This window comes from Cuculus canorus, chromosome 4 (assembly GCF_017976375.1).
Source record: "Cuculus canorus isolate bCucCan1 chromosome 4, bCucCan1.pri, whole genome shotgun sequence".
Lineage (NCBI taxonomy): Eukaryota > Metazoa > Chordata > Aves > Cuculiformes > Cuculidae > Cuculus > Cuculus canorus.
In genome coordinates, this window is record NC_071404.1 from 41205336 (window position 1) to 41221878 (window position 16543).

Sequence of the window (16543 nt, forward strand, 5' to 3'; positions counted from 1 at the left end):
GCCAGGCTTGTGGCAGACACTTAAAAACCGTAATTTACACGAAAAAAAATCTTAACTAGGAAATGAGCCAATAAAAACATTCAGTTTTGTTTATATGAATGCTCTGAGGCTGACAAAACCCCTGTCTTAAAGCAGCTCTTTTCTATACTGGAAGTAGACTGTAAACATTACAGGTAAATTACTTATCTCAGATCTATGACTACAAATTCCTCTTTCCTTTCATCACATACCTGAGCAGACAGTTAGTTGTGCACTGCTTGTTACTGAACCATGTTCATTTGTTGCTGTGCATGTGAAAAGTCCTGAATCTTCGGGAAAAGTTTCTGCGATTACAAGGGTACATATCTCTTCTGAAAATAAACAGAAAAATAAATGGCATCATAAACTATTTAAAGTACCATGTAATGTTTTTTTTTGCATTCTGAGTCAGAAGGACACCAGAAAGGGCTTCTTATACCAAGAAATACTAGGAGAATTGCAGAAGAGCTTCCAATATAGATGGCTTTAATGAAAATCAGTTTGTGTCTAAAGCAAGTGAATTCACCAAGCTAAGTTTTCAAAGGTGCCTGTTTCTATACAAAATTAATATCAGTAAACACAGAAAGTACTTTGTCATTACTTCCAATTAACTTTGCTGTATGAAGTGACTATAATTAAAACCTCTGGGTGTATAAGTACTCCGCTTATGAAGAGTTTGGGAAGATAATTTCAGTCTCTGTCTGCACAGCAGTGGGAATGGATAAATTAACAATACAAGACAAAGCAACCTCAGAAACTCTTCAGAACACTGTGACAGAGGTGTATACTTTGACTGTTTGAAATCTGTTCATCCTATTTTAATAGACCGTAGTCTGTGCTTTGATCATACCAGGGCCTCAGTTAGAAAACTTTTATGAAGGCTGGACTGTTCATATTTCAGGTTGGGTCTCACAGAAACGTTCATGAAATCAATTCCATCCATTTATAATTTGCTCATTTAATTGTGTAGGCATATTTCTTCCAGATTCTTCAAAGAAATCACTTTATTTTATCTCTACTTATAATGGTATTCTAATATTTTTTAAAATTCACAGTATTGCTAATCTAAATAATCCTAGTATTTACACAACATGGCTAGGTAATTTAGACCTGGACCATGTTACATTAATTAATTAGGAGTTTCTTTTCCTTATGCTCCTTTTTTAGTCTCAAAACCAATGCAGTGAAATTTTCTAGAATTTGGTTGAATTAAAAAAAAAGGCAGTAACGTGCACATGAAAATTTTTCTGCAAAAGAAAAGTTCAATAAGGTAAGCTTCACTTCTTTTAGTTCAAAGAAGGAAAACATTTTCTAGCAGTTCTTTTTTTTTTTTTCTTTCCAAATTTTCATCACGGAACAGCAGACCACTGTCTCGTTTAGACAGTTAACAAAAAAGTTATGGATTTTTTCCAACTATAAATGACAATTCATCAAAAAACTTCCTGTACTGGAAATGGGCTAAAAATGAATGACTAAATATTTGGCAAAGAGTTGTTTTTCAGACAGCAGAATGTGCTTTTTTTTTTTTGGCAACACAATCCAGTCATTTTGTGTAGCTGCAAGAGGCATGTCTGGTAATACTGTAGCATGTTGGATCTTATCTGACTCAGATGAAGATTAATGACTCATGAAAGGTCTTATCAGGAAAGTAATGGGTAACACAAGTGAGTTTTTGAACTACTGAGATCAGCTTTTTTTAGAGTCTTGGTGTGTCGTAAGCAGTTGAAGCTATGTTGTTAACCACACTTGCGTCCTCCTGGATTGAACTGACTCTGGAGGTGCAATCTGATACATGCAGCACACTAGTTTCCTGCTCGTTTATAAGCAGAATTCTGAAAGCTGGGTATGCGAGGACCGCAAAAGAAAATCATCTCCACCATGCTGAGAAGTGCTGTTTCGATGAAGGCAAATATACTACAAAATGTAACAATGAGAATAATTCCTGTTTTCTAAAGAGCGGAGCTAATTAATGCATAACATTCTTTTGGCTTTCTTAGTATGTAAAAAGATCACATAAGAAGAGCCAATCCTTATTCTTTAGTGATAAAGGAATTTCAATGGATGCTTCCATGATGTCGTTTGTTTACTGAAGCAGTAATATGTTGAAAGTTATACATGGTGTAAAAATTATACACAGTAAACTGCATTAATCTTTGCAAAAGAAATGGAAAGTAAATTAGTGATGAAAATAAACAGACTTTAAATCTCAGTCTTCTTAGCCAGATGAGCAAACTCCAACACATTTGTGATCAATCATGAGAAAACCATCTAAACTGAAAGCATAACCCCCCCTAAAACTATTCAAAAAGGCAGCATGTGTAACACATTATCATTGTCTTTATTAATTCCGACACCCCTTCCCAAGGATCACTGACCTCCAGGTCCCTGCTAAAAGGCTTACTACCGTGGAAAGCATAGAAATAAAATTCTAATTTGACAAAAGAAACATTCTTTAAAGATTTCCATAACATACTCTAGATGCATAGTTCTCTGAGTATTATTCTAGCTTTATATCCTGATTTATGTAATTATTTTTGGTTTTGTTAGTATGCTAGGTAGAATCTGATAATTTCAAGTAAGCAATGTCTGTTCTGCTTCCCGGCAATCATCAGCTGACAAATAATTTCATTAAAAAGACGTGTTCCAGAAAGCAGCTCTGAAATGCTGTTCTCAGGGCCTTGAAACATATTTAACACTCGACTAAATGAATACAAAAGCATTCTGTTCACTGAAACATGTAAAATGCTTAGGCATGCAAGTACTTGACTATTTTGTCAGTTATTTAGGAAGAAAGATTACGTTTTACAGAGTAATCCTTTCCCTTTATGGTTCATGAGTCCATCTTCAGTAAGATAGAAAACTGTTGCATTTTAATAAGTTTAATCACTGGCAATACATTCACTTCAGAATGTTTCTATGTGTTACATTAAAGGTGGAGTAGTTCTTATATCTGCACTTTCATCTCCAAATGTGATCCACTGTAATACATATATGGTTCTGGGAAACAAGTACAGTCATTTATTCACAGTTGTTCCTTATAATGCAATAAACAGCTATTTCTATAGATGTAGGTCAAAGCTGTAAGTATTCTACTATACAAGGACAGCAGGTAGTCATTGATGGTTTGTTGGTAGAAATCTAGCCAAACACAACCCTGTCATCTTGCAGGTAACTTGTCTCTTATTCTCCCCCTTGTTCCCCTAACCATCCACAGTCAAATTACGTTTTAATGGCAAAGCAATCAGCCCATCGAGCAACTTCTACTCATTTGGATATCTGTGTGTTTTTATATAAAAAGAATGGAGAAGTAAGAAAAGAATAAAAAGTATGAAAAGAAATGAATGTGCAGAATAGAGTAATAGATGGTAGTATTGGAGACATGCAGCTACCTTAATTTTCAAGAACACAATGAAAGAAATTTACCTGTTTCTGATGATTACTATTGTATACACCTTTACCCAGTCAGGCAGCAGTTCTGGCTTATTTAACAGGCTTTATGCCACTCAAGAAATGAAGAAACAAGTTTTTAAAAGATATGCAGAACTGACTATGATTGAAGATATCTCAAACAGCATTTACAAAATACTGAGAAGAAAACTGAGCAATAGTAAATGTGGTTGTGGCAATTTAATGCCATTTTAGGGTACGCAACCTAGGTTATGGCATATGTAATCAATATCCAAGAAGGCTGTTATCTATCCTGTTCAGGTACAATAAATTGGAACAGTGCTATGGCACTGTGGACCTTAATCTCTAAACAAACGTTCAGGTTTGAAGAGAAATCAAGACATTTATCAGGGTCAAGAAAAAGTTTATACTAAAGCTTACACTAAGGCAGTTATAATGCTTTAGAGACCTAAGCCAGCTAGTTTGAAGTTGTCAGGTGTATATATCAAAGTCAAAATCAATATTTTCAGCAACATGACTGTGATGATTAATGCACCTCAATAAGCTTTAAATATTTACAGTTGAGGAAGAATAGCAGTAACACAGCAGCTGAACAGGGAAGAAGAAAGCACAAATCAGGAGAAGTGATTACTATCTTTTGAGATGATTTTTGTGAATCTACACAATATTTTGCTTAGGGGAAAAAAACCTAACAAACCATATATTTGTGGCAATTCCCTGGCAATTTAAGAGAAATTACTTCATCTAGTTTTCTTCTTACATGCCATTAGACAATTGTTTTAATGTAATTCAAGACAGTTTGTGGCTGCCTCCAGACAGCTGAATAATGGTCAAAATGTCAACAGCTGGCAAATGACCCCATGGGAATTTTTATTCTCAGGCAGCCTTTTCTTAGAAGGATTCAATCAGTATATCTTCTACAATCAAGAAAGAAGTATAGAACAGGTAATTTGACAAACTGTGATGTTAGCTCTGAGTAATCATACTAGCTATTAATTCACAAAGCAGTCTGGGGAGATTTGTGATGCAAATTTATTTCTGTCCAGACAGAAAAAGGAGTGATAGGGTAGATAGAATGTACCCCCCAAAAAATAGCCAACCCCCCCCCCCCGCCTTGCTTCTTAATTTCTTACCTGTATGAGTTCATGCAACATATTTCTTTTAAGTTAGTAGTACTAACCTTGCAAAGGATAACCAATGTTTTTGAGCACTAGAAAGTGTCTATTGACAGTTGGACTTTGTTTGCCAACCAGCAATTAAAGTCACACTACAACTTGTCACAATTTATGTAAAATTCCATGGAAGTTGTACTCTTGGAAAAAAATCTAGAAATTATGTCCATCTTTCAAAATTCTGAATACTTATCTAGGTATGACTACTGAATACGTATCTGCTTATGTAGGTTTCTCTATCAGTTTTGAACACGTATTCATCATCTGCACTGAATAGCAGTTGCGTACTTGCTTATGAGCAATTTCCTCTGCAGGTATTGTTTTGTCTGTCTTCTTAGAGTACGAATTGCATCATAAACCAGTGCTGCATATATTTATGTACCCATCCACCTTCCTACTGTAGAAATTTTAAGATTCTTCATGACATCCTAAGAAGCAGAGTTATTTATTACCAGTGTTACTACTAATACAAAAGACTTCTAGTAATTTATGCTGAAAACAAATATTTATATTTTGCCCAAACTTTATTTACATTCCCTTTGCATATGCAGAGTAAGTTCCTAAACAAATAAGCCAGTAAATGTACTGTCATTAATTTCAGTGGAGAGTAAGACACTACACATTACTGAGTAGGGCTTAGCAGTAACTGATACATGCATAAATCTTACAGGGATAGTACTTAGCTCAATAAATTCAGGGAGAGCAAAATGCCAAGCTGAAACTCTTTCATAAGTTTTGGGTAGCAGGAAGGTGCTCATAAATACATATTGTAGCAGAATTACAAGCATTAGAAAAAAAAACAAAAGAAGACAGACTGCTGTCAGGCGCTCGTTACTGTTATGCTTATTAAACTCTAACAACTCAGATACCAAAATAATACTGAATTATGATTACAAACTCCTAGCAACCCAGTGTTACCATTTGGACATGTTTTAATTCCTCAGTAAAGGTTAATTGATTTTTCCAGCAAACTTCTTTCCTTCACATGGCTCACATTTTAATCCTCCATAAATCAAATAATTCAGCCACATATATTCTGGGCATAGAATCATAGAATGGTTTAGATTGGAAAGGACCATGAAGGTTTTCTAGTCCAACCCCCCTGCAGTTAGCAGGGACATCTTCAACTAGATTAAGTTGCTTAGAGCCCCATCCAACCTGACCTTCAGTGTTTGCAGGGATGGGGTATCAGCTGTTACTAGAGGCGATGGTACTGCATGCTACAATTCATAATATTAACTGTGAAGATAGAACACGTGTGTGTATGCATACATATAATGGTTGTGAAATAAAAAGGTATATAACAATTCTGTGAAGCAGTGAGAGAACTATTGAATAGCTAATAAAGGAAAGCAAATGCTGTTTCTCTCCTTACGTCCTCTCCTTTCCATGAAAACTAAGAGAAAGATGCATTTCTCCCAGGATGAACCCCTCACTGCTTTTTCCTAGTCCATATCCTTATAGCCACAGTGCTACTTTACAAACATCACTCAGCTGCTAAGTCTATTCTCCTAGCAGCAAAAGATTTGCCAGTGTGACCCCACAAAGTTTAAAACATGCCCCTATTGCTAAGGTCCTTCAGTTCAGAAACACTCTTTGGGAATACCCAGGTCTTAGAAAACTTTTCTGTTGTATGTTTCTACTCAATAATTACAACTCTCTCCAAATTCAAGCATATTCAAGCCACCCTTTTTAAAGTAAGGCACAGCTGTATCACCATCTTCTCTTCTACATCTTGTTTGACTTAGGAACGTTAAAGAAAAGAACAAATATTTTCAGCCTTACTATTCAAGAAACTACCACAGCATATAATGATATATAATGGGAAAATGAAGCAGCCAGAGAAAACGTGTAGTTGAAAGAACACTTTTTACTTGCTGAATTTAAGACTTTTATACCTTGCAAATATACTAGAAAAAGTTAATGTGTCCTTGTTTTTGGTGATTGGCTTTTACTTGCTTTTAAGACACTTCACATCTGTCAAGCAAGACTGGCAAAACTAGCATTTAGCGGTTGGGTGTTATGAAACTCTGACAAGATTCGGTAGAGGGATTTTCTGGGATTTGTTCTTTTCCTCAGTAGCATGGAAATTGTTAATTTTCTAAGAATGAAATTTTTCTTCAAAGTTTAAAATGTGAGACTATCATTGCTGGTCTAAATGGAATTTACTGTTTCACTAATAATTAAATTGTTGTAAAGGTCAGTGTAGAATATGGAAGGCGTGATAAAGAAACATTGTCTTTAGGAGGGTTTCGTATTACAAAGGCACAGCAGAAACACTTTTCTATTTATGGCTTCAGTACAAACTCAAAAACCTAGTGAATCAAGAGACTATTTTATCATATGATTCTTACCAGGTTCAGTTGTAGATCGTGGCTCTGCTTATCACATCATGAGGGGAAACAAACAAGAAAAATAGTATTAGAGATTATATTGATAAACAACAGTATATTGAATGAACATATTATACTGAAATACTGTAGACAAGAACAGAATCTGTGCAGATACATTACAAAATAAGGAAAACTTAAATTGTTCATTAATAGAAGCAGTTCAATTGCTACTTCTAGCCATTGTAATCACTGAAATGTGAGGGAGAGAGAACTCTCCAAAACTCAATCCTGACAGACTAATTTCATGATCTTTCCTCACCCCATATCAAAAATAGCCACTTCAGATTATTGCCGTACTTTTTTGGAGAATTCTGAAGTCTGGAGAATCTTGAATTTCAACACCTTGTCGAAACCACTTAACATGAATGGGAGGAGGTCCTCTGACCCTGCATTCCAGTACCACAACTTGTCCCTCAGATGCTGTGGTGTTTTGTAGCTCCTGAAATACAACAATCACAATTCAAAAGAACCGGGAACATTTCACATGCTTAGAAAAGGTCTTTTCTTCCCTTTTTATTTCAACTTTTTCATTGCGTCATTACATTTTTGCAACAGACATTTTCTGTGAGCTGTACTTTCACTCTGCTTAAATTTAATATATCAGCTATATAGTTGAAAATAACTAAATAGGCTATTCTCAAATACTTTCTTAATATGGTCAAAGGTGGAAAAGGTGTAGAAGTATTTAATTCCTCAGCCTATCACAAGCAGATAGTTGGAGTCTGACTTTTAATTCTTCATCCTTTTTTCACAAAGTGAAATGAAAATTCTGCAATTAACTACACATCGATTACTGTCCTGTGATATCAGCAGTATCAGTGTAGAATTATGAAGGACAGAATCAGACCTTTTCTTACATGAGAAAGAGATGATGGAGCCAAGCTAGACAGTTCTGGAGAACAAGGCATACTCTTACTTATCTCTAGGCAACGCTACTTGTTCTTTCACATTATCTTTTAGCCAACAATTTTTTCTGAAGTAATAACCAGAAAAATCTTCTTTTCTTCAATTTGATATCAACAAATGGTGACTTAATGATAGTTACTGCTATGGAAATGATGGTATGAAGTAAAAATTAAAAATATGTTTTCAATTAATGTTGCATTTTAGAGATTAGGGAAATATGCTGCCGTTTTTCTTTGTTGTTTCCTAATTCCCAGTTCTAAAGTTTGACTGGAGATGAATGTGAAGAAAAATTATCAACAAATAATTACTTAAAAATTACTAAATAAAAATTACTGAATAAAAGCTTCCCTTCTAGCAAGTTCATGCTTTACTTTTTACAAGACATTCCAATGGAGAATATCTGAACTGTTTTTTTAACTGACACACCTGCGTGGATTTTTATTTCTAAAACAAATCAAAAAAGCCGATGTTATTTGTTCTTGTCGGTAGATAAATTATTGTGAATTAGGCTTTATCATGACTGTGATGCCTACCCTGTTTTATCTCACAAAGATTTCTCAGTGAAGGACAGTCATGGGCATAAAACAAATACATAGAGAATATTCATGTAATACCACTAGTGATTTTAGTAGAGGGAGTAAGAACTTCAGTGTTGCAGTGGAAAAGTACCTTCTTAAGAAGGCATTAATACTGAAAAGGATAATGAAAACTGCTAAAGTTTTAACACAATCAAACATTCCTGCATTAGGATATATAATTTGATATTTCCTTCTGAATCTTAGAATGATATAAAAGTCATGATGAATAAAACATACCTTTGTAAAAATGGGTGCAGAATGGATAGGCTTAGGTCCATCCACACGTTGCAAGTATGAAGTAGGGCTTTGAACCTGCAAAGCAATGCAACAATGCTATAAAATGGAAAGAATTTTGACTTCAGTAATATGCCCTCCCTATATCTAGGCAATAATGCAAATACTCAAATGCACAGTCTTGTTATGGTCTTATCGTGGTGTCACTCTTCTTGAGTGTCATCACTATTTGACATCTGTTAGCTTTCTTAAATCAAAATGCAAGCTTTAAAACCTTCTATATTTCTCATGAGAATTTGGTATCCAACTCTCTTTGCCTTAAAGTATTTTGAGAGTTTGACTCCTGTTAATATCATTCAAGTAAGTCCTTTGCACTAAAGCGTTTTTGCCTCTCCTGTTTTTACATCCCTTGACTGATGTAGTAGCTAAAACACTTAACAAAGTTAGCCAAAGAAAGGGAAAAGAATTTACCATGTACAGTCTAACAGAGATTTTTATTTTATTTGTATTTATGATTCAGATGCAAATTCTAAGTCATCCACAGTGGTATTAAAACTTAGTGTAAACTAATGAACACTGATTTTCTACATTTAACTTCTAGACAGTAAAATCTAATTTCCTCTAAACGTCCTAGAGAAATGACAGCAATATTTAATTCAATTAAAAAAAATGCTGAAAAAATATTGTAGGCATTCATTCGTATTACATACTTCTGGAATTGTAGCAAGTCACTTTTAAGTGATAAACTGTGTAATTTTCATCATCACCAGATCTGCAAGCTGCTCGTGTGCTGTATTGGCTCGTACAAGTGTAAGAATCCATATACATATTTACATTTATGCCCTATTCACTAGCTACAGATTTGATTTTTGTCAAAAATTGTTATCCTTAATATAATAATCTAAGTTTCTAGTTCAGTAATGTAATTCCTTAAAACGAGTGAGTTTTTCAGGATTCACAATTTTTGAAATAAAATTTAAACTACTTTTACTAATTTAAAAATACCTGCTGACTGGGCACAGAGAGAGGTTGAATTACAGCTGTAGTAACTCCAGACTTCGGTGTAGAAGATCCTATCGTCAAGGAAACAGAGGTGGTTTTCTTTTGGGCCCTGAAAAATAAGAAAACAGCAAACACTTTATAAGATCTGAAATCAGAATATGTTAGTTTGTAACTGGTAAGAAGCCTTGTAGTTTCTACATCTTTAAATAAGTCATTACAGAATAATAGAATAGAATCATAGAATAGTTTGGGTTAGAGGGGACCTTAAAGATCATCTAGTTCCACCCTCCTGCCATGGGCAGGGACACCCCACTAGATCAGGCTGCCCAAGGCCCCATCCAGCCTGGCCTTGAACATTTCCAGGGATGGGGCATCCGCAGCTTCCCTGGGCAGCCTGTGCCAGTGCCTCACCAGTCTCATCATGAAGAAATTCCTCTTTATGTCTAGTCTAAATCTGCCCCTCTCCAGTTTATAGCCAGCATTGGAGGAAGCTTGAGTAGAAAACAATCTTTGGCTGATTTACACTTTTGCACACAATAAAAAGTACTGATTTAAGATACAAAGTAAAATATATTTTTGGTTCTTTAATTGTAGGCCTCTGCATGTTTTTTGTGAGGCACAGGGCCGGGTGATTACAAATAAAAATTTGGATAACCTAAAGTTAATCCTGAACATGAAAAGTTGATGTCAACAGAAATGTTGTCAGGGGAGGGCTAGACTTCTATGACAGAACGAGCACATTAATACAAGCTACAGTTATAATCCTATACATATATATCACATGAGAGAAGGAGAAAAGCCAAGACATTCACAAATATATCCCAGATGCTTATTCAGAGCTAGAACTAGCAAAGGTTTTCCAATGCACGTTTGCACAGCATTGGTTCTAGTTTGCACACTTACTGTGGCATATCTCCAGATTTTGACTTGAAAATTAAACTTTCACTCTCTGAATCTGTGGAACTGGCACCTGGAAAAGAAAGTATTTTCAATAATCTCATATCCTTTTACTGATATATTTAATCTCAGAATTCCAAATTAAAAACTGTGCTACTTTTGCGTTTCGCTTCAAGAGCTGAGAATCCTCTGTAGTAAACTACTGCAATTTTTCTTATCTGACAAAAGATTGTAGCTATTTACTCTAGACAGTTACAGAAATCATGATCGTGCCAATTTGATTGCAAACTCTTTTCCCTAGGGTCTTAGCTGTCTTCCTTCATATTGAAGCAAATATAGCCAAAAAATTAAAAAATAAAAAAAAAAAAAGATGACTACTGCTACTCTGTTGGAAGTGTAACATTTTATTTACTGTATGTTAAAACTTAAAGCTTAAGCAAATATATGGGTTATACACAGCTAACAAATATTTAATCTCAGGTAAGAGCAACTCAGTATAGCAAGACATTTTCAGACTAAACTTGCTACTCATGATCTCCACAGTTCAGACTATTTATATTAACCTATACGTAACATTTAAGTACTGGTATTTTTTGCCAGTGGAGAGCTTGATATAATGTCTGTGTTTGGCAATACCCTCATCTCACTTAAAGAAGAAAATATGAAAGCATTTATTCCCTATGTCTTAATTTTTCCTAACAACTGGTACTTGACATAACATTTATTCTAGACATTTATTTATCCACAATTTATTTATTCCTCAAAGGATTTGTGCATGCATATGCATAGCTGTATTTGTAATACAAATCATAAGCAATTCATAAGAAATATGCATAGTATAGCATAGACTGATTCTAATGAAACAAAGCTTTGTCTGAAGCACCTGGGTACTCTATTCATTTACAAAGTTTAGGCTACAAAAATCAAAGCAACGAGTAGCACAGAAAAGTTAAGGAGAGAGAAGCAATGTCAAGTGGGCAAAGTGGGTCTGTTTGAAAGCATTTTTTGTGAGCAAAGGATAACCAGGCCTTGTGTGCCTAGGCTGGCTGCACAGAGGAAAGCATAGGCATCAGTGTTATCAAAACTATTAATGTACACTGTAATGCTTGTGTGACAATCTGGTTTCCTTCAAACTCATAGCAGAGTAGTCTAATGACTTTTACAAGTCTCTGTCTTTCAAGGTTACGTTTTAAAACTTCAAGATAGTACTTCTGTACAATAAAACTTTGCCAGATCTCAAAAAAAGGGAATTCTTCTATTCACAAGCAGTGAATAACAGTAGTAGTAAAAGTAGTCCTCTCTACCAAGCAGTTTCTGTCTAGTGTTGCTTCTGTTATTATAACTTCACGCAGTATTATATATTTCTACTACATGTGAGTATGTGAAGTAATGTTTACTTCTGTAAAGAAAAGCCTTGTTAGAATCCGTATGATTAAAAACAAATTGGGGATTTTGCTATTATATGGTAATGTGGAATAACAAAGTTTTGTGAATAGATAATCTAACGAAAGAAACACTAGAAAGGTATATCAGTCACGATTTAGCTAATTTAGAATGGAAAGTTTATTGCTTTATTAATCAAAAGCTATTTAATAATTTTGGTATGATATTATTCAGATTTGTTATGAATAATGGTTATATTTAGTTGTTTTTTGCTTTCAGTTAACCATTTAAATTAATTTTAATGAGTTACAAAACTGGTAAAAGAATCTGTATTACTAAAATGTTTGAAAGATGCATGAACTAAGATAAAAAACAGTACTCAATTAATATGATAATACCAAAAATACAATCCTCCATCGAATTTAATAATTTTACTTATGGTCAAGTTATTAACTTTCCTCAGAGAAAAAATAACTTGAATTATGATGAATTTTGAAATCAAGAAATATTTTGGCTATTAGTAGCAGTTAATTCTGGACGAAACCAGTATGACCAACTTTTAACCTGACATAAAATCAGTGAACCAAATATGAAGAACTATAATACATTTACCCATGACTGGAAGAGGACTCATTTAGGACAGCTGCATTTAATTGCACTCGGAGGGAGTTCAGACCTGAGACAAGGATTACGACTTCTTTCTCATATTTGTACCCTAAATAAATGCAATCTACCCACTGACCCTTGAGACATTCCTTGAAATACACAAAGTGATATGATTTGAGGTTCAAAATGTCTTGCATTAAGGGGAAATAGAGGAACAGCATAAAAATTCCACCAAAGCAAATGCAATCTTAACATACAGAACCAAAAGTAAACTTCAGTTTTAGTAATCTTTTCCTGTATGTGTCAAGTATCTTATTATTTCACCCCTTACCTTCAATGAATATTTCAGCTGATGTACTATCTGAACCAATAGAATTTGAAGCGAGACAAGTATAGCGTCCAGTATCGTCTTCAAAGGCTTCTGCTATAATTAGTGAATGAAGTCCTCCACTTCCAGAACGGATCTGAATGTCAGGGGAGTTCTGGAGTTCTTTTCCTTCACAGAACCATCTGCAGCCCACACATATTTAGAAAGACAAAGAAAAAACATAAAATTTTAGCTCAGGCTCATCACACATATGAAGACATTACACTCTGCTGCAAAAAATCTAAATTGCTACTGAAATCAGCACACGGTCCTATGAAGTGTGTAATGACATTTGCAAAGAGATAATTTGCCAGAATAAACTTTGTTTAAGAGGTAGAGAAACATTTCTGAATGCTAAGAACATCATGCACACCAACAACTTAAAACTATTCCCTGTCCTATTTGCTAGAATTAATGCTTTCTGCATATCTCATGTACTTGCTTGCTTTTACCACAGATTAATCCATTTCAATTTAACTTTTTACTCTCTTCTTCCTAAAACTCACCAGTTCTCCACACTGGGTGTTTGATTCTTGTCTGTCATCTCCAATCAACCTAATAGAATCTCATGGTACAGGTTCCATATTGCCAGACTCTAAATAGTTTTTCTCCTGCCTCATATCAGGAATATAAATTTGTTTTCCAGGCCTGGATTTTTATATATGCGTGTAATACATGTTCCACTATAGCAAAAGTGTATGCCCCAGCCAAAGTGATGGATTAAGGTACAGTCAAAACAGCCACTTATCTGAGATGACTTATCAGTAGGTAAAAGCACAGCCTATTTTGTGTCCACCAAGCGTTTTCCCGTGCAGCCTGCCTGAAGAGCTAGTCCGTGTCCTTTGTCTACATTGCTGCTATGAAGGTACCAGCTGCCTGTCTTTTATGTGTTTGATTGCTTCATATCAGCTAGTCCCATTCTCACAGGCTGCTCCCTGATTTATCCATGTCTCTAGCTGCCCAGCAAGTATGAAAAGTGGGCAATTCTTTTTTTATAGGAGCTTCTGTGCATTTTTACAGGGGTGAGAGGTTGGTGAGTCACTAAAGGAAAATCATCTGTGCACAGCCTTCATTATATTCTCAAATTTTCTCTGTGTCCTGAAAACAATTTTGCTGTCTTTCTGAGTCTCTTATTCTTGCTCCAGTCCTACAGATTCACTATGATCTTTACCAGTTTTCCTTCCCTTCCTCTCATGCTGTAATCCTAATCTGTGCTGTTCCGTGTTCTTCCTGCCTTCTTTTCCCTTTTCTTCCTCTGCCACCCCAAAATGCAAATCTTGCTGTGGTGAGGATAAAGATGAAATGAGTAATTCTTAATAGTAAGCTCCAAAAGTGATTTTTCATTGTCTTCCCCCCTGCCTGTACTTTTAATTTCCTATTGCAGTAAAGATATCTTTTTTTTTTTAATATAACCACAGAAATTTACGGAGCTTGGATTTGCCAATTCAAACTGAAAGATGATGGTACTGTTATAAAAGATTTTTAACGACTTAAAAAATCACCAAAAATTTGATAATTTTTCTTTAGTTTGTACATGTTTATGAGAGAATTTTTTCAGTTACCTTCCAGTAATACTTCAGAATTAGACTATTTTTGTCCCTCCCTGTCAGGTGACTTTCCCCTGCCCCCCCAAAACAGAGTAACCTCAAGGAGTTACAGACCCCCCCTAATTATTTAAGAAAACCATACAACACTACAGGATGACAGATACCACAACATAACAATCAGCAAAGAAACTTTAGAAATGAACTGCCTCACTTTTACTGCTCTTTTTTTCCCTTTAATTAGTCAGCTACATGTAATTAAGAGAAATTAAAAAACAAGTTACAAAACTTTCTTCTGAAAATATTAGATGATAGAACTTGAAATGTCATGATTATTTCAGAATGCAAAGTTAAGAAACCTAACATATTTACACAAGACAATTCCCCTTAACAGCCAGAACTGTGGACAAGCCCTCTGTGTTTATGAAGAATAGATATTTTATTCCAGAAGGAGAAAAAAATGTTGATAGTGGCATTTAAACTATATGTAATTGTTTTCTGTAATTAAAAGGCTAACAAGTTCTTTTTTTGTCTTCTGTTGTGCCCAAACAGTAAACACAAAGTATCATTTTTGGAAGGAACTGACAAACTTCCATTTGTTTACTCAGTAGACCCCTCTGGCCTACTTTTACAACTATTGTGCTCGGAGAGAAATCTATTCTGTCAGCTTGACTGCCAAAATTAACATTGCTCTTCCCTCTCTTCCCCTCCTTTCCTGCCTTGTCACAAGTCCTCCCTTCTCCCAGCCTGAGGACCTCTGCTACTACACCTACTTATTAGACCTTCAGAGTCCTAACCTCTGTGCAGCCTTTCCTAAGTTACATTTTAAACGATATTCACAAGAGAGAGGTTAATTCAATTTCTAGACGATCACAGACAAGAGCCTGTAATATGAGGCTCTACTTAATCATTAGTTCTATTTTTCTTTCCTTTCCAGAAACATCCTGCAAAGGAAAACCTCTCCTCCAAGCCTAATTATTTTCTCAGACAGATCTCATTTTAGTTTCATGCAAATTGTATGGCTTTCTACTGTCTCCCAAATTCCATGCTCACAAAACGTTTAAAAAACTCTGATAAGCCTATGAACCTAAAATAAAAAATGAATTTACTTTTTTTTTTGTCAGATGGCATTTAATAAGCAAACTCTTTTCTTGAGAGGACAAGTTCTACACTGTCCCTTGACTCATGCATAGACGCAGTCAGACTCGAGCAGTGGGAACTATTCCTCAATACTGGTTGGGACTGAGACTCATATTACATCACATCAGTGACATACTGCTGAAAACAAGTCCTGACCTGCTGCATGAGACACTTATCTGCCACAGAGAAAAACATGTAAGTGAGCAATTCAATAGAAAATTACCTCAGCCATCATTAAGGTGATGTTTGATGAATGGGAAACAGGCCTGGTGTTGGACTAGACTGTTTATTGTGGAAAGGAGAATTCACCTTCACAATGGGAAACAGCAGTTATTTGAAGTCTAGAATGCTAGAGTAGTCTTAGTTATATCCTCTTTCCTTTTCTAATTGTGGGTTTTTTTTCCTGGTCTATCTATATGTTGATAGAAAGGGAGTATTAACATGAATTTAGCAAATGAGAAAATACGCAATTGAAATACTTATCCTGCAGTAACTTGGTAGCTGCCAGTTCAGCTCAAGAGGATTTGTGAAGAAAAAAAGTCAGCTAATAAAACTAATTTTTTTTCCCCCCAAACAGACTGAATTTTAGTTTTCCATCTTTTATATCATATGGGCTTACATAGACCATAAAACATATCTACAGGTCCCTTCAGCCTTACTGCCATTACACCTGGAATACTTATGGTAAGAAGATTTTCTCCTCCTGAGGACTGAAAAAAGATTTAAAGACAAATATGTGAGGCACTTTATCTGCAGGGGGATCACCAAAGCAAGCAACAAATTACTGTCAAAGGGAGAATGAGCCAAAAAAACTAGAAGATCTCATGGCTAGACAGAGAAAAAGAGCCACGAAGCAAGTTTTACAAGAAAATTCCAGCTTTATGCTAACTAGGGC

The 16543-nt window shown here is 35.1% G+C and overlaps 1 protein-coding gene across 1 annotated transcript in view; it reads right to left on the reverse strand.

Moving 5' to 3' along the window:
* Window positions 1-16543, reverse strand: part of PALLD (palladin, cytoskeletal associated protein) — a 191463-nt gene that overhangs the window by 112717 nt on the left and 62203 nt on the right. Inside the window, exons 3-9 of the mRNA XM_054066193.1 lie at window positions 12929-13107; window positions 10615-10681; window positions 9715-9820; window positions 8713-8787; window positions 7289-7430; window positions 6953-6976; window positions 231-350 (exon numbers count right to left, since the gene is read on the reverse strand). Of these exons, the coding sequence (XP_053922168.1) occupies window positions 231-350; window positions 6953-6976; window positions 7289-7430; window positions 8713-8787; window positions 9715-9820; window positions 10615-10681; window positions 12929-13107 (713 nt within the window). The remainder of the gene's footprint in view (window positions 1-230; window positions 351-6952; window positions 6977-7288; window positions 7431-8712; window positions 8788-9714; window positions 9821-10614; window positions 10682-12928; window positions 13108-16543) is intronic.